The 15,718-nt window shown below is 42.8% G+C and overlaps 1 protein-coding gene across 14 annotated transcripts in view; it reads left to right on the top strand.

The window, feature by feature from the left end:
- The first annotated feature begins 8,033 nt into the window (after positions 1 to 8,033).
- mipol1 (mirror-image polydactyly 1) overlaps positions 8,034 to 15,718 on the top strand; it is a 363,283-nt gene continuing 355,598 nt past the window's right edge. For 3 of the 14 annotated variants that reach the window (XM_041214757.1, XM_041214753.1, XM_041214756.1), the window contains exon 1: positions 8,437 to 8,508. Coding sequence is in view for 3 of the 14 variants with exons in the window: in XM_041214749.1 (XP_041070683.1) it covers positions 8,470 to 8,508; positions 8,631 to 8,811 (220 nt within the window). In the remaining 11 variants the exon portion in view is untranslated. Of the gene's footprint in view, positions 8,509 to 8,630; positions 8,812 to 15,718 lie in introns of those variants that run through there. The other 11 variants (XM_041214761.1, XM_041214760.1, XM_041214759.1 and 8 more) reach the window with 9 other exon arrangements.

Below are 15,718 nucleotides of genomic sequence, written 5' to 3'. Positions count from 1 at the left end.
GAGGGTAAATTTCTTTATTCAAATGGTTATGAACCTTTGGAAGTCTCTAATCCAAAAAGCTGTGGATGCTCAATTTTTGAATATGCTTAAGACTCCTCGGCCCAACCATCTTCAACTGCTTCATCAATGACCTTCTTTCCATCCTGAGGTCAGAAGTGGGGGTGTTTGCAGACTCTTTTAAAAAGTACATGGATCTGCACCTTAAGTGCTGTAAGCTGCAGGGCTATGGGCCGGGTGCAGGAAGGTGGGATTAGAAAGGGCACCTGGGTGTCCTCGGGCTGTCATGGACAAGATGGGCCGAATGGCCTCCTTCTGTGCTGTAACTTTTCTACTGTTTTATGATTGCACAATATTCAGCACCATTCGTGACTCCTCAGATACTGAACAAATGCAGCAAGACCTGGACAATATCCAGGCTTGGGCTGACAAGTGGCATGTAACATTCATGCCACACAACTGTCAGGCAATGATCATCTCCAACAAAAGAGAATCCAAGCATCGCCCCTTGATGTTCAATGACATTACCATCACTGAATCCCCCACTACCAAGATCCTGGGGGTTACCATTGACCAGAAACTAGCTATAAAAATACAGTGGCTACAAGAGCAGGTCAGAGGCTAGGAATCGCGCAATGACTCCTGACTCCCCAAAGCCTGTCCACCATCTACAAGGCACAAGTCAGGAGTGTGATGGAATACTCCCCACTTGCCTGGATGAGTGCAGCTCCCACAACACTCAAGAAGCTTGACATCTTCCAGGACAAAGCAGTCCGCTTGACTGGCACCACATCCAAAAACATTCACTCCACCACCAACGCACAGTGGCAGCAGTGTGTACCATCTACAAGATGCACTGCAGGAATTCATCAAGGCTCCTTAGACAGCATCTTCCAAACCCATGACCACTACCATCTAGAAGGGCAAGGGCAGCAGATAGATGGGAACACCATCAACTGGAAGTTCCCCTCCAAGTCATTCACCATCCTGAATTGGGAAAATATCGTCATTCCTTCACCATCGCTTCACTGGGTCAAAATCCTGGAACTCCCTTCCTAACAGCACTGTGGGTGTACTTACATACAGCAGTTCAAGAAGGCAGCTCATGACCACCTTCTCAAGGGCAACTTGGGCAATAAATGCTGGCCCAGCCAGTGAAGCCCACATCCATGAATGAATAAAAGAAAAGCAGTTCAATAGATTCTTAGGTACTGAAAGAATTAAGGAATATGGAGATTGTTTGAGAAGGTAGAGTTGAGGCAAAAGATCAGCCATGATCCTATTGAATGGCCGAGCAGGCTTGAAGGACTTAACAGCCCTTGCCAGACTCTATTTCCTATATTCTTACATTCTTTTGGTTCTCACATAGTTACCAGGACCAAATGTCATGCCATAAATCGAGAAATCTGATTTTGGGACTTTAAATTGACTCTTATTCTATGGTTTGGGACCTTATGGTTCAGCCTAATCTGTCCTTGTGCCCAACAGAAAAAGCTCAAGCATCCTATGAAACAAAACATGACCAAAGTATGAACTAATCTGGGATAACATACCTTATGCAGACAATAAAAATATTCCTACTGCATAGCACATAATAACTTCACTGCATCCTATATCACTTTTGAAGACCATTATATCAACCTGTGCTAAAGATTGCTCCTCTGCAGTCTGCTCTCCAGGGAGCTTCTCACTACGTCAAAGAGAACAAAGAACAAAGAAAAGTACAGCACAGGAACAGGCCCTTCGGCCCTCCAAGCCTGCGCCGATCATATTGCCCATCAACTAAAACATTTTGCACTTCCGGGGTCCGTATCCCCCTATTCCCATCCTATTCATGAATTTGTCAAGCTGCCTATTAAACACCACTATCGTACCTGCTTCCACCACCTCTTCTGGCAGCGAATTCCAGACACTCACTACCCTCTGCGTAAAAAACTTGCCCCGCACATCTCCTCTATAGTTTTCTCCTTTCACCTGAAATCTATGTCCCCTAGTAATTGACTCTACCACACACGTCCATTGATCTGTGGCCATCTGCTAACATCTATTGCTTTTTCTTCCCTTTAAACTCCCACTTCTGCTGATTCTAACAGTGGGTGAATTATAACCGAAGCTTCAAGTTAATTGTAACCTTAAACAGCATCTCTCTGATGGTTGAAAACCCATCCCCTGACCTACCTCGTGAGCTCTCATGAAGCTACAGCTGGCTGTGGATTTTCTCTCAAACCCGGTTTGGTTGGCCATCAAGAATCTGCTATTACTTTTTTTCATTTTGTTTGATCTGCAACATGTGGAAAAGGTCCAGAAAAATTTAGATCCACATCATCTTCCAAGCTTGGCTTCAACTTCCTGGAGTCTTATTGACATCAAGATGTTTCTGCTCTGGACTACACTGCTTATAGAGTAAGACCCAATTTCTGTTTGTGACCTGCTAGGGTGACCAGACATTCCAGTTTTGCAGAGATGGTCCCGGTTTCTTACTAAACTTCAGAAGATGTCCCCATACTTTTCTCCAGATTGCTCAAATGTATAGATTTTCAGTACCGCTGACTCCCCTCACCTTCAATCCACCTCTTGTGATCCATTTCATATCCATCAGTAGCATACCTGGGAGTGAAGAACATATCTTTTTAAGAGTAGATTCCTTTCGAGCTGCAAATTGTAAAAAGAGCTGGGATCTGAGCAGACATCCAGAAATCGACAAATCAGTGCACCCGTAACTAAGTCTTCAGCTGGCGAGTCATGTAAGGGAGCTTTGTCCAATCAAAGGGAACATTGGGCCCATGCAAAATCAGTATGCTGTGAGAAAACAAAAGCAGAAAAGATGGAGTTTTCCCTGTGCTTTGAATCACATTTGACTGTGGCTGGGTTTGAATTGATCTATCACTGGGGGCTTTGGGCTCCCTGGGAGTCTGCAGCACTGGTGAATGGGTGACTACTGGTTGAGTTGAGCTGGAGTTGAGTGACAGGTGGTAAGCAGGATTCCGAGCTCCGATCCAGGTGCTCAGTGGTTGGCACAACCCTGCTTCAGCCATCGCTTGAGTTTCAGCACTTCATTTTGTGCCAGCTAGGCGAGTTGCTCTGTAAGATGTTCTGTGCTGTGTATTTCCTCTTTGTGTGGTTGAGTTGCTGTCACTGTCTGCATCTGTTGATATAAGCAATAGCTGCAATGATGATAAGGAGGGGTGTTGTCAGCCCTTACTGAGAGATAAAAGCTTGACTGAGGCAGGATTCCCACCCAAGCTGTTTATTGAAACCAGACTTTGCAGGAGCCTTGGGTTTTCGTTGAGCTGAAATTAGTTTCCTCAAATCTATTGTATCTTCAATCAGTTTGAAATAATAGCTTAGACCCCCAGTTTTACTTATCATGTGCGTGGCATACTTTCTCTGTTAGCTCTCTTCAATGATTGGGTGTCTTAACAGTGTTGCTCTGGCTGGACATTTCTGGAAGATATCATCACATGACCTCTAACTGCCCTTGTCCCAGGCTCCTGCCATTGGTTGCCCAAAATATCAATCATCAAGGAGCCCCACCTTTCCAAAGCTTTTCAACATGTCCTGGATTTGACTTTAGAAAATCTGGTCACTCTATGACTTGCTGCTCTTTATAATTTTCTTTGGATCAGCCTTCCCCACCAATGCTATGATTGACAAACCTCATTCTCCTCCTCCTTGCACTTGGCTCCTGGTTTGAGTGGTTCTTCAGATTCAGTCTGCTCCTGGACAAGGGTTACTTAATTACCTGTGTATGATCATGCACAGATTGTGCTAATGTCTCATAGCAGTGCCTGGCTTCCAATCGTTTTGGAGCCCCCTTGTCAGTGGACCAAGGTCCCACTCTGCCGACACTGTGTGGTGGTCAGTGTGCAATAATCACCCCGAACCCATGTTAAAAAAATCACCCACAGGCACTTTCCACTCATCAAAATGAAGTTTCAGACCTGGAGTGTCAAGACCCTCTTGGACAATGTCAACTGTGACAGGCATTTGGGATGCACTGTTATCATGACTCAGGCATTCAGGTTTCTTGACATCAACACTGCACCCTAAGTGAGACACAATGTGCAGGAGAAGATCAACTGCAGGAGCAAAGCAGCAGATACACCTTTTTTCTGGAAGGGACCTCCAGAAGAGGAATGACATCTCCATAGGGTGGGCTTCACCATCAAAATAAGAGCTTGCCTGGCACCTCAGTGACTCCTGCTGTGGGATTAAAAAGTGCCTCATGAACCACAGAATCACAGAATTGTTACGATGCAGAAGGTGGCCATTCGGCCCATCATGTCTGCACCGGCTCTCTGAGCATTTTAACTTAGTGCCAATCTCCTGCCTTTTCCCTGTAACCTGCACATTGTTTCGAATTAAATAATCAAATAATCATCTAGTGCCCTCTTGAATGGCTCAGTTGAACCTACCTCCATCACACTTCCAGGCAATGCATTCCAAATCCTAACTACTCGGTGTGTGAAAAAGTATTTTTCTCACCTTGCATTTGCTTCTTTTGCAAAACACTTTAAAATTGTGCCCTCTGGTTCTTGATCTGCTCACAAGTGGGAACAGTTTCTCCCTTTCTACTCTGTCCAGACCCCTCTTGATTTTGAAAACTTCTATCAAGTCTCCTCTTGGACTTCTCCTCTCCAAGGAAAACAGTCCCAATTTCTCCAACCTTTCCTCACAACTGAGGTGTCTCATCCCTGGAACCATTCTCGTAAACCTCTTCTGCACTTTCTCCAATGCATTCACATCCTTCCTGTGGTGTGGCGCCCAGAACTGTACACAATACTCCAGATGAGGTCTAACCAGGGTCTTATTTACGTTCATCAAAACCTCCCTGCTCTTATATTCTATGCGCCTATTAACGAAGCCTAGAATACTATATGCTTTAGAAACAGCTCTTTCTACCTGTCCTGCCACCTTTCATGACTTATGCACATATACACCCAGGTCTCTCTGCTCCTGCACACCGTTTAGAATAGTATCCTTTATTTTATACTGTCTCTCCATGTTCTTTGTACCAAAGTACATCACCTCATACTTCTCTGCATTGAACTTCATCTGTCACCTATGTGCCCACTCCACCAATGTGTCAAAGTCCTTTTGAAGTTCTACACTGTCCTCCTCACAGTTTACAATTCTGCCAAGTTTTGTGTCATCTGCAAACTATGAAACTGTCCCCTGCACACCAAGGTCTAGATCATTTATATATATCAGGAAAAGCAAGGGTCCCAATACTGACCCTGAGGAACACCACTACAAACCTTCTTTCAGCCCAAAAGATACATATTAATTATTATACTCTGTTTCCTATCCCTCAGCCAATTTTGTATCCATGTTGCTACTGTTCCTTTTATTCCATGACCTATAACTTTCCTCACAAGTCTGTTGTGTGGCACTGTATCGAATGCCTGTTGGAAGTCCATATACACCACATCAACGGCCTTTCCCTCATCAACCATCTCTGTTACCTCTTCTATGAACTCCTTTAACAAATCCATGCTGGCTCTTCCAAATCAATCAACATTTTTCCATGTGACTATTAATTCTATCCCGAATAATTGTCTCTAGAAGTTTCCACACCACTGAAGTTAAACTGACTGGTCTGTAATTGCAGGGCAGATATTTACAACCTTTTTGAACAAGGGTGTAATGTTTGCAATTCTGTCGTCCGACACCTCCCCTGAATCCATGGAACATTGAAAGATTATTGCCAGTACCTCTGCAATTTCCATTCTCACTTCCTTCAGTATTCTTGGATGCATCTCATCCGGTCCATGTGCCTTATCAATTTTAAGTACTGACAGTTTATCCAATACCTTCTTCTTATCAATTTTAAACCCTTCTAGTGACTGAGTTTCCTCCTCTGTCACCATGGCCTGGGCAGCATCTACCTTGTAGGTAAAGACAGATGCAAAGTATTCATTTAACACCTCAAACATTCCTCTTGCCTCTGTGTTTAACTCCTCTCTTTGGTCCCTGATTAGCCTTACTCCTCTTTTTACCATCCTTTTACAGTGGATGTGCTTATAGAATACTTTGGGATTTCCTTTTATGTTAGCTACCAGTCTTTTTTCATAATCCCTCTTTGCTTCTCATATTTGCTTTTTCACGTCCCTCCTGAGCCTTCTTTATTCAGCTTGGTTCTCAGTTGTATTTGCTACCTGACACCTGGCGTAAGTATACATTTTCTTCTGTAACTTAATTTCTATCTTCTTTGTCATCCAGGGAGCTCTGAATTTGTTTGTCCTACCCTTCCCTTTTGAGGGAACATACCTTGACTGTGCCCAAATCATCTCCTCTTTGAAGGTAGCCCATTGTTCAACTGCTGTTTTTCCCACCAACCTTTGGTCCCAGTCTATGCAGCCCAGCTCTGTTCTTGCCCCATTGAAGTCCACTCTGTGCCAGTTAATTATTCTTACTCTGGATTGACCAATATCCTTTCCCACCGTCATCCTAAACCTTACGATACAATGATCACTGTCCCCTAAATGTTCTCCTACTGTCGCTTGATCTACTTGGCCCACCTCATTCCCAAGAACCAGGTCTAGCAGTGCCTCCTTTCTTCTTGGACTAGACACATACTGGTGTAGGAAATTCTCCTGAACTCAATCTAGGAACACTTGTCCCTCATTGCCCCTTATACTGCCACTATCCTAGTCTATATCTGTGTAATTAATGTCCCCCATTATAACTACTCTACAAAGTTTACGCCTCTCTGTAATTTCCTTGCAGATTTGTTCCCCTATATCCTTCCGACTAGCCGGTGGTCTACATATTACATCGAGCAATGTAATTGCACCCTTCTTATTCCTTAGCTCTAGCCAAATCGATTCTGTCCTCGAATCCTCTGAGACATCCTCTTTCTCCAGTACCGCAATACTCTCAAACAAAAACATCACCCCTCCTTTTTCCCCTTTCCTATCTTTTCTGAACACTTTATAACCAGGAATATTTAGCACCCAGATCTGCCTTCCTTAAGCTAGTTCTCTGTTATTGCCACAACATCATAATCCCACAAAGCAATCTGTGCCTGTAACTCCCCACTTATATTAACTATACTCTGTGCATTCATATACATGCCATCTAACCCTAATTTAGACTTCATTACTTGGTCATGACATTACTTGCTTCACAACTGCCCAACGTGAATGTCACTGTCAACAATGCATATGCTCCTAAACTTGAGGCAACAGAAAAGACCAAGGAGGAATTCCACATCGACCTTGGACAATCTCTAGCCCAAGTCCCAGCAGACGACAACCTGATCCTCCTCAAAGATTTCCACGTCAGTGTGGAGTAAGACCTAAATCTCTGGAAGGGTGTGATTGACAAAAAGTAGGAAAAGCTAACGCCAGTGGAGTCCTCCACCTGTTCAACAACACTATCATTCAAGCAAGGGACCACAGAGAAATACATATTACTCGCACCCTGACAGGTCAGTGATGAGTGTGACTGATTACTGCTTTACCCAATCGACCATCTCCATCAGTCTGGCCCCCAAAGAGCATAGGCAACAGAAGCAATGCTTCAAGAAAATTAACCTCGAAGACCTCAGGGATCTCACCAAGGCGGTCCTTCTCAGTCAGTGCCTCACTGCCAACCTCTCAACTTCAATCCATCAGGAGCTACAGTGTGCCCATCGTGCCCAGTCAACCCTAAAGTCCACCATACCAAACATCTGTGAGGCAGTCTTTGCTCTCTCTACCAGGAAACATTGTGACTGGTTTGGTGAAAGTGACCAAAAGACACAGGATCTAATCGAGCAAAGTGCAGAGCTTTCATAGACTGGAAACTTCACCGCACCTCAAAGGAAAAACAGCAGTCCTACAGGTATCTGAAGGCAGCAGCACAACATAAAACCTTCAACATTAAGAACAAATGATGGGGAGAAAGAGCGCAGGAGATCCAGCAACTCGCAGGCACCAAATACATGCTGGTTTCTTCAGTCCTGTCAGGACAATCTAAGACCCACTTTCCTTGCCTCTGTGTTTACTTTAAACCAGTCGCTTATCTAACTTTATCCAGTTGACGAAAGGTCATCGACCTAAAACGTTAATTAACTCTGTTTCTCTCTCCCAGGATACTGCAAGAAGGATCAAACGAACTCGAAACGAAAACTTTGTTTTTCTCTTTCACAGATGCCGTCAGACCTGCTGAGTTTTTCCAGCGTTTTCTGTTTTTGATACTACAAGACCTGTTGAGTACTCCTAGCATTTTCTGTTTTCATTTCAGAGTTCCGGCATCGTCAATATTTAGCTTTTGCATTTACTACTCAACCTGTGCTACTGGGAGAAAAGGGGCTCGAGCAAAACTTTAACCTGTCTTTTCCCTAGTTAGAGATGTTAACTGGCCTGTTGTGTTTCCTGCACTGTTAAATCTGCACTTTGTCTCCAATAATTTGCTGCAGTTGCGCTAGGTGACGCTATGCGTCCTGAGAGTCGTAGTTTACGACGAGAAATTAAATCCTGAATTCGCATGGCGATGGGGAATGATGGAAAGGCAATAAATAATCAGGTGAGCTCTGGCGTTTCTCGTGTGTTTCGGGAAGTTGATATAGAAACTGTTTTGATTTACAGTGCTGACTGTGATAACGAGCAGCGGCAGTTGATCGCCCGAAACTGCTGCTTATTCCACAGAGGCGGCAGGGGACAGTATTCCGTGACCCGGAAGCGCTGTGTGCCGTTTTTCGGGCTGTTTTCGAATGCGAGTCAGTTGGGATCTGCCGGCTGGAAGCGCGAGCGAGCTGGCCTGCAGCAGCAAGTGTAACGTTATCGTCCATCGGATTACGCGAAAGTCTTCAAGCCTCCCGTCTAAAAAGTAAGCGAGCGAGCTCCTGGGCTCATGGCGTTAGTTTGGAATGGACAGAGAGTGGAAGAATTGTGTGTTATGACTATCTGGTTGCGCAACTGCCTGTAACGTTGGGCTCGTTATTAATCCTGTGTCATTGGTAACGTTACCGATAAAGGAAAGCATGTCTTAATAAACACAAATACCAGAGATCTATAACATCCTGGTCGCTACAGCAATGCTTAAACACAATTTATGAAGAAAACATATAATTTTCTGGTCTGTCGCATATTGCAATTAACTTATTGGGGCTGGGCTGAACATACGAGCAAGGAGTAGGTCATTCAGCCCCTCAAGCCTGCTGCACCATTTAATAAAATCATGGCTGATCCAGTAGTAACCTGAAATCTACATCCCATGTACCCCCCAATAACCTATCAACCCCCCCTTGCTTACCAAGAATCTATCCACCTCTGTCTTAAAAATATTCAAAGACTCTGGATCCACCACATTTTCAGGAAGAGAATTCCAAAGATTCACGACCCTCTGAGTGAAAAATTTCATCTAAAATCTGTTTTAAATGGGTGACCCCTTATTTTTAAACAGGGACTCCTAGTTCTAGATTCTCCTACAAGAGGAAACATCCTTTCCACATGTACCCTGTCAAGACCCCTCAGGATCTTCGGTTTCAATGAATGAAAGATGCCTAATCTACTTGATTTCTTACATTGTTAAAAATAATTAATAAAGAATAGTGTTATAGATTGTGTGTTGGAATGTTGTTTGATGTCACATTAGGAGGTCTTGGAGGCTTGTATGGCATAACTATATACATCTCCAAAATACTGCCCTACATAGGTGCTGGCTCCTTTCAGACTCTACCACATTCAGTCCATTATCTCTACATCACACTGTGGGCGGTGCTGTTCTGCAGTCCCACATTAACCCTTGCTCTGCCTGAACACCCTATACTACATCTCCCCCAAGTCCTTACCCAAATGTACATACAATACAATCTTCTTTGCTTCCATGCTACCCTTTCTCACCACCACTCAAGTCTTTGACTTCATAAATTCATACTGTCTGGAGGCTTGACAATTCTTCTAGCTCTCGGTTCTTGTCATGTTTGGGGGATTGGTAGGCTCAGTTGCTTTGGATTGACGTTGTTGGTTTGGCGTTGAAATTGTAGAACTGTGTCTCTGGCACTTGGTTGTTTCCATTTGATTTGCATTTTGTACTCCGAGATGTGTTTCTCTTTATTGATACTGTTTGGGCACTGAGAGTTGTGCCTTTCCTTCCGAAGGGAATGTTCACTCAGTTCATTACTAGAGTAGACACGTATATTTTTTTTCCCTATGGAGTCTGCCATGTTCTTGCTGGATGTTGATGTTTCAAAAATGGAACATTCATTTCCACTTGTTTCACAACTTTAGCCAAGAATTTGTTTACTCTCTTGTTTTCCAATCCTTTTCCAAGCTTATGAATTTCTTCATTCAGCTCAGCAACTACTCTAGTGAGTTCAGTTCTCTTTGTTTCAGGGTTATTGGTGATGTTCTTATACAAGCTTAACAGATTCATTGGGCATTCAGGTCCTTTAGGAATATTTCTTCCATGGTCACCAACTGCTCCTTAGACTCATTCAATTCACTTGTTAGATCCTCTGTTTCTTAGAATTTTCCTTATCTTCCATTCGAAGTCTGGATTTGCTCTTCCATTCTGCGCATCTCATCTTCCATGTTTTCAGATTGGGTTGAAGTTCAATAGTTTCATTGCTCTTTCATGATGAAGTTCCAACATTTCATCGGTTTTGGCTGTTAATTTTGCATTTAAGCAACTGTTCTGATTCATTAGTAATTTATTTTCTTGTTCCAGGCATTTTGCACAATACTCAATAGATACTTCTGATACTTGAAATTCATCAAGTTCTAATTTTTCATTAGCAAACTCATCTTTTGTATGTAAAAGTTGGTGGCAGAGCCTAATTTCTATGTTCTATCCTTCAAGCTCACATGCTTTAATGGCACTTCTGCTCATTGTTTTTGAGACTTTACGCTCTTTTATGAGAACTTCCACCTTCGCTTTAGTATCCTGCAGAGGTGGAAGAGAACTCTCTTTTCTGACTGTCAAATTGGAACTGCAATTTCTACTTTTTCTTGACATTCCAGGTTCTTGACTTTCATTTCAGCCATGTAATTTTTCAATAACACAGTGGTTCTCAGTAAGTGTGAGGCATCCAGTGCTTTTCCTTCTCGTTCCTTGAGCTTCAGTGGGGATTTACATGTCCAATCTTATTTCTGTATTTTCTTTCTCTCTGCAGCAGACCTTTGTCCTTGTTCTTTATTTTAGTTTAGCTATTGACTAGGTCTGTCTCCAGCCAAGTCTTAACTTGTTTCAGTTCTATAACTGTGCTACGCATGGTGACATCATCTGCTCGTATCTTGGAAAGTTCTATGGCTTTTCCTTTCAATGCCTTCTCTTTTCCCTTCAGCTCTTTGGTCTCTTTCTTGTACCTCTTGGCTTCTTCCTGGAATATAGAACATTCCTGAGTCTTCTCTGCCAACTGGTTCTTCAGTTCATTCAGAGTGATAATAAATTCATAGAAATATAGAAAATAAAAACAGGAGTAGGCCATTTGGCCCTTCAAGCCTGCTCCGCCATTCAGTATGATCATGGCTGATGCTCTATCTCAACACCATACTTGTATGCTGTTTCCATACGCATCGTGCCTTTAGAGTCCAGAAATGTATCTGTTCCCTTCTTAAATATATTCAGTGACTTGGCCTCCACAGCCTTCTGTGGTAGAGAATTCCTCCTCCTCATCTCAGTCATAAAAGATCTACCTCGTATCCTGAGACTGTGACTCCTTGCTCTAGACCTCCCAGCCAGAGGAAGCATCATCCTGCATCCAGTCTGTTCAGTCCTGTCAGAATTTTATACGTTTCAGTGAGATCTTCTCTCATTCTTCTAAACTGCAGTGAATGCAGACCCAGTCGACCCAATCTCTCCTCATATGACAATCCTGCCATCCCAGGAATCAGTCTGATGAATCTTCGCTACACTCCCTCTATAGCAAATATATCCTTTCTTGCGTAAGGAGACCATGTTCATTTAGCTTCTCCTCATAATTTTCCAGAAGAACAAATTTGACCTGAGGGATCCTTGTAAAGGTCCTTCAACAGGTTTTCTTTTTCTTTGCAAAGCTCAATTGCTTTGTCGAGTTTTCCTGTAATTCAGCAGAGTCTCCTTGACTTTGTTTTGCTGTTCTTCCATTCTGTTGTTCAAGACAGTCTTGATTCCTACATGCTGCTGAAGGGTTATGTACTTCTCTTGCATTTGATCTTGAAGGATAATCAGTTGTTCTTTGAACTGTTTAATTTCTTGTTGACCTCTTGCCAACTCACGCTGCGCTTCAGTGTTTTGTTGTGTTGCCAATGATAGTTCCAGCACAGCTTTTTCTGAAGTAGTATTCAACATTCTTTTTAATTCATGTTTTTTCGGAGTCTTTCAGGGCAGTGGCTTCTTTGAGTACCTTTTCTGCCTGCTGTTGTCCCTGATTGTACCTCTGATTGAGTTCTTCCAACTCAGCTTTGAAACATAGAAAATAGGAGGAGGAGTAGGTCACTCTGCCCTTTGAGCCTGTTCCACCATTCAATATGATCATGGCTGATCCTCTATCTCAACGCCATACTCCTGTGCTCTCCCCATACTCCTTGATCCCTGTGGTACCCCACTGATCCCTGCGGTACCCCACTAGTCACTGCCTGCCACTCCGAAAAGACCCATTTATTCATACTCACTGTTTCCTGTCTGCTAACCAATTCTCAATCCATGCCAATATTAAAGATCAATGGATTAGACACAGTCAACATAGATTTATGAAAAGGGGATAATGTTTGACAAACCTACTAGAGTTTTTTGAGGACATAACTAGCAGAATAGATAAGGGAGAACCAGCAGATGTGGTATATTTGGATATTCTGATAAAGTCCCATGTAAGAGGTTAGTGTGCAATATTAAAGCACATGGGATTGGCGGTAATATATTGGCATGGATTGAGAATTGGTTAGCAGACAGGAAACAGTGAGTATGAATAAATGGGTCTTTTCGGAGTGGCAGGCAGTGACTAGTGGGGTACCGCAGGGATCAGTGGGGTACCGCAGGGATCAAGGAGTATGGGGAGAGCGCAGGAGTATGGTGTTGAGATAGAGGATTAGCCATGATCATATTGGATGGTGGAACAGGCTCAAAGGGCTGAGTGACCTACTCCTCCTCCTCCTATTTTCTATGTTTCAAAGCTGAGTTGGAAGAACCACCCTTTATAGTAGCATTTTCCCTGTTACTGATGTTAGGCTAACTGGTCTGTTATTCACTATTTTCTCTCTCCACCCTTTTTTAAATAGTGGGTTTACTTTTTCCACCCTCCAATCTGCCAGGGCTGTTCCAGAATCTACAGAATTTTGAAAGATGACAACCAACGCATCCAATATTTCCATGGCCACCTCCTTTTAGTACCCTGGGATGTAGATTATCGGGCCCTGGGGATTTATCGGCTTTCAGTTCCATTAATTTCTCCAGCACTATTGTTTTAGTAATACTAATTTCCTTCAATTCATCCTTCTGACTGGACCTTTGGTTCCCTAGTACTTCTGGGAAGTTATTTGTCTTGCTGTGTGAAGGCAGAACTGGAGTAGTTGTTTAATTGCTCTGCCATTTCCCTGTTTTCTATTACAAATTCACCCATTTCGGACTGGAATGGACCTACATTTGTCTTCACTAAACTTTTTCTTTTTACATACTTAGAAGCTTTTACAGTCTGCTTTTATGTTCTTTGCAAGTTTACTCTCATACTCTATTTTTCCCCTGTTAATCAATCTCTTGGCCCTCTTTTTCTGAATTTTAAACTGCTCCCAATCTTCAGGCATGCTACTTTTTGTAGCAACTTTATATGACTCCTCTTTGGATCTAATACTGTCTTTAATTTCTTTTGTTAGCCATGGTTGTGTGCTTTTTCCTGTTGTGTTTTTATGCCAGAAAGAAATATATAACTGTTGCAATGCATACATTAGTCCTTAAATATTAGCCATTGTCTATCCTTTTAATGAAGCTCCCCAGTCTATCTTGGCCAAATCACACCTCATACCTTTGTAGTTTCCTTGAAGATTTAGGACCCCAGTTTCAGATTGGACTACTTCACCTTCATCCTAATGAAGAACTCTATCATGTTATGGTCACTGTCCTCCAAAGGCCCCCGCACAACAAGATTACTAATTAAACCCTTCTCATTGCACAATACCAAATCTAGGATAGCCTGTTCCCTAGTCAGTTCCTCGACATACTGGTCAAAATAACCATCTCGTATGCACTCTAGGAATTCATTCACCACAGTGCTATTGCTAATTTGGTTTGCCCAGTCTGTATGTAGATTAAAGTCACCCATGATTAATGTAGTACCCTTGTTACATGCATCTCTAATTTCCTGTTTAATGCCACCCCCTACCTTATCACTACTGTTTGGAGGCCGATAGAAAACTCCCACAAATATTTTCCTTCCTTTGTTGCTTCTTAGCTCCACCCAGACTGATTCTACATTTAGATTTTCTGAGCCAATATTCTCTGTCACTATAGCACTGATTTCATCCTTAACTAACAATGCCACGCCATCAACTTTTCCTTTTTGCCTGTCCTTTCTAAATATTGAGTACCCTTGGACATTCACTTCTCAGCCTTGGTCATCCTGCAGGCATCTCTCCGTAATCGCAATCATATCATACCCATTTACATCTATTTGTGCTATTAGTCCGTCTACCTTACAGCGAATGCTCCATGCATTCAGATCTAGTGCTTTTAGACTTGTCTTTTTTAACATTTTTTTGCACATCTTTTTTGTCCTATGGCCTTTTTTGCTATTAGCCCTTGTTTCCTCTGCCTTCCACTTTTGCTTTCTGCTTTTCTGTCTTCCATTCCCATCTTTGTTTCCCTCTCTTGTGTCTCCCTGCTCAGGTTCCCATCCCCCGGCCAGCCTAATTTAAACCCTCCCCCACAATACTAGCCAATACCCCTACGAGGTTATTGGTCCCGGTCCTGCTGGGGTGCGATCCGTCCAGCTTGTATAGGTCCTGTCTTCCCCAGAATCGCTCTCAATGCCTAAGATATCTAAATCCATCTCTCCAGCCACGCATTCAACTGGTCTATTCTCCTCTTCCTGATCTCGCTAGCATGTGGCATTGGGAGTAATCCTGAGATTACTATCTTTGAGGTCCTGTTTTTTAATTTATTTCCTTGTTCCCTATATTCTGCTTTTCAGGTCCTCATCCCTCTTTTTTTCCTATGTTGTTGAAACAAATATTTTCCTGTGGAACAGCTTCATTTTCTTTTTGTAGGGTTTGTTTCTTTTGGGTGACCTCAGATAGCTTTCCTTCGTTCACAGCATCTGCTCGCTTTGCACTACAACCTGCTGTTGCAGTTTGGCTAAATTCCAAATGTTGGCATTTTCACAGCCCTTTTTTTAAGCCTTTTAGCTGCTTCTCGGCCTCTTCTTTCTTCTGCACTAAACTCTTTGGCTTGTACACTTCATTGCGCTGACATGGTCTGCAACCATCTTGTGGTTTGCTTGGGTATTGTCGCCCTGGCCCTGGTGTCTCCTGTCACTCTCGACCCTTTATTGGGGGTGCTCTAGACCTTTTTTTTAGGGTCTGTGCTCCCCACAACTTGGAGTTTAAAATATTTGTCTAAGTCTTTTAATATCTCACCCAATGTGGTTGAGAATCCATGTATACCTTGTCTTAGGCTTACTTCATCCACAATACACCAAACAGGTGTAAAAACATCTTCACTTTTACTTCTTCTGATTTCTTGCTTAATCCTTATGTACTCCTGTAATCTAAAACTGTTCTTCTCCAAGACGCCCAATTTTTGTTCTGTTTTTGATCCTTGTCTT

This window comes from Carcharodon carcharias, chromosome 20 (assembly GCF_017639515.1).
Source record: "Carcharodon carcharias isolate sCarCar2 chromosome 20, sCarCar2.pri, whole genome shotgun sequence".
NCBI classification, from domain to species: domain Eukaryota; kingdom Metazoa; phylum Chordata; class Chondrichthyes; order Lamniformes; family Lamnidae; genus Carcharodon; species Carcharodon carcharias.
The sequence above is the reverse complement of the archived record's forward strand: the minus strand, read 5'-3'. Positions and strand labels throughout refer to the sequence as shown.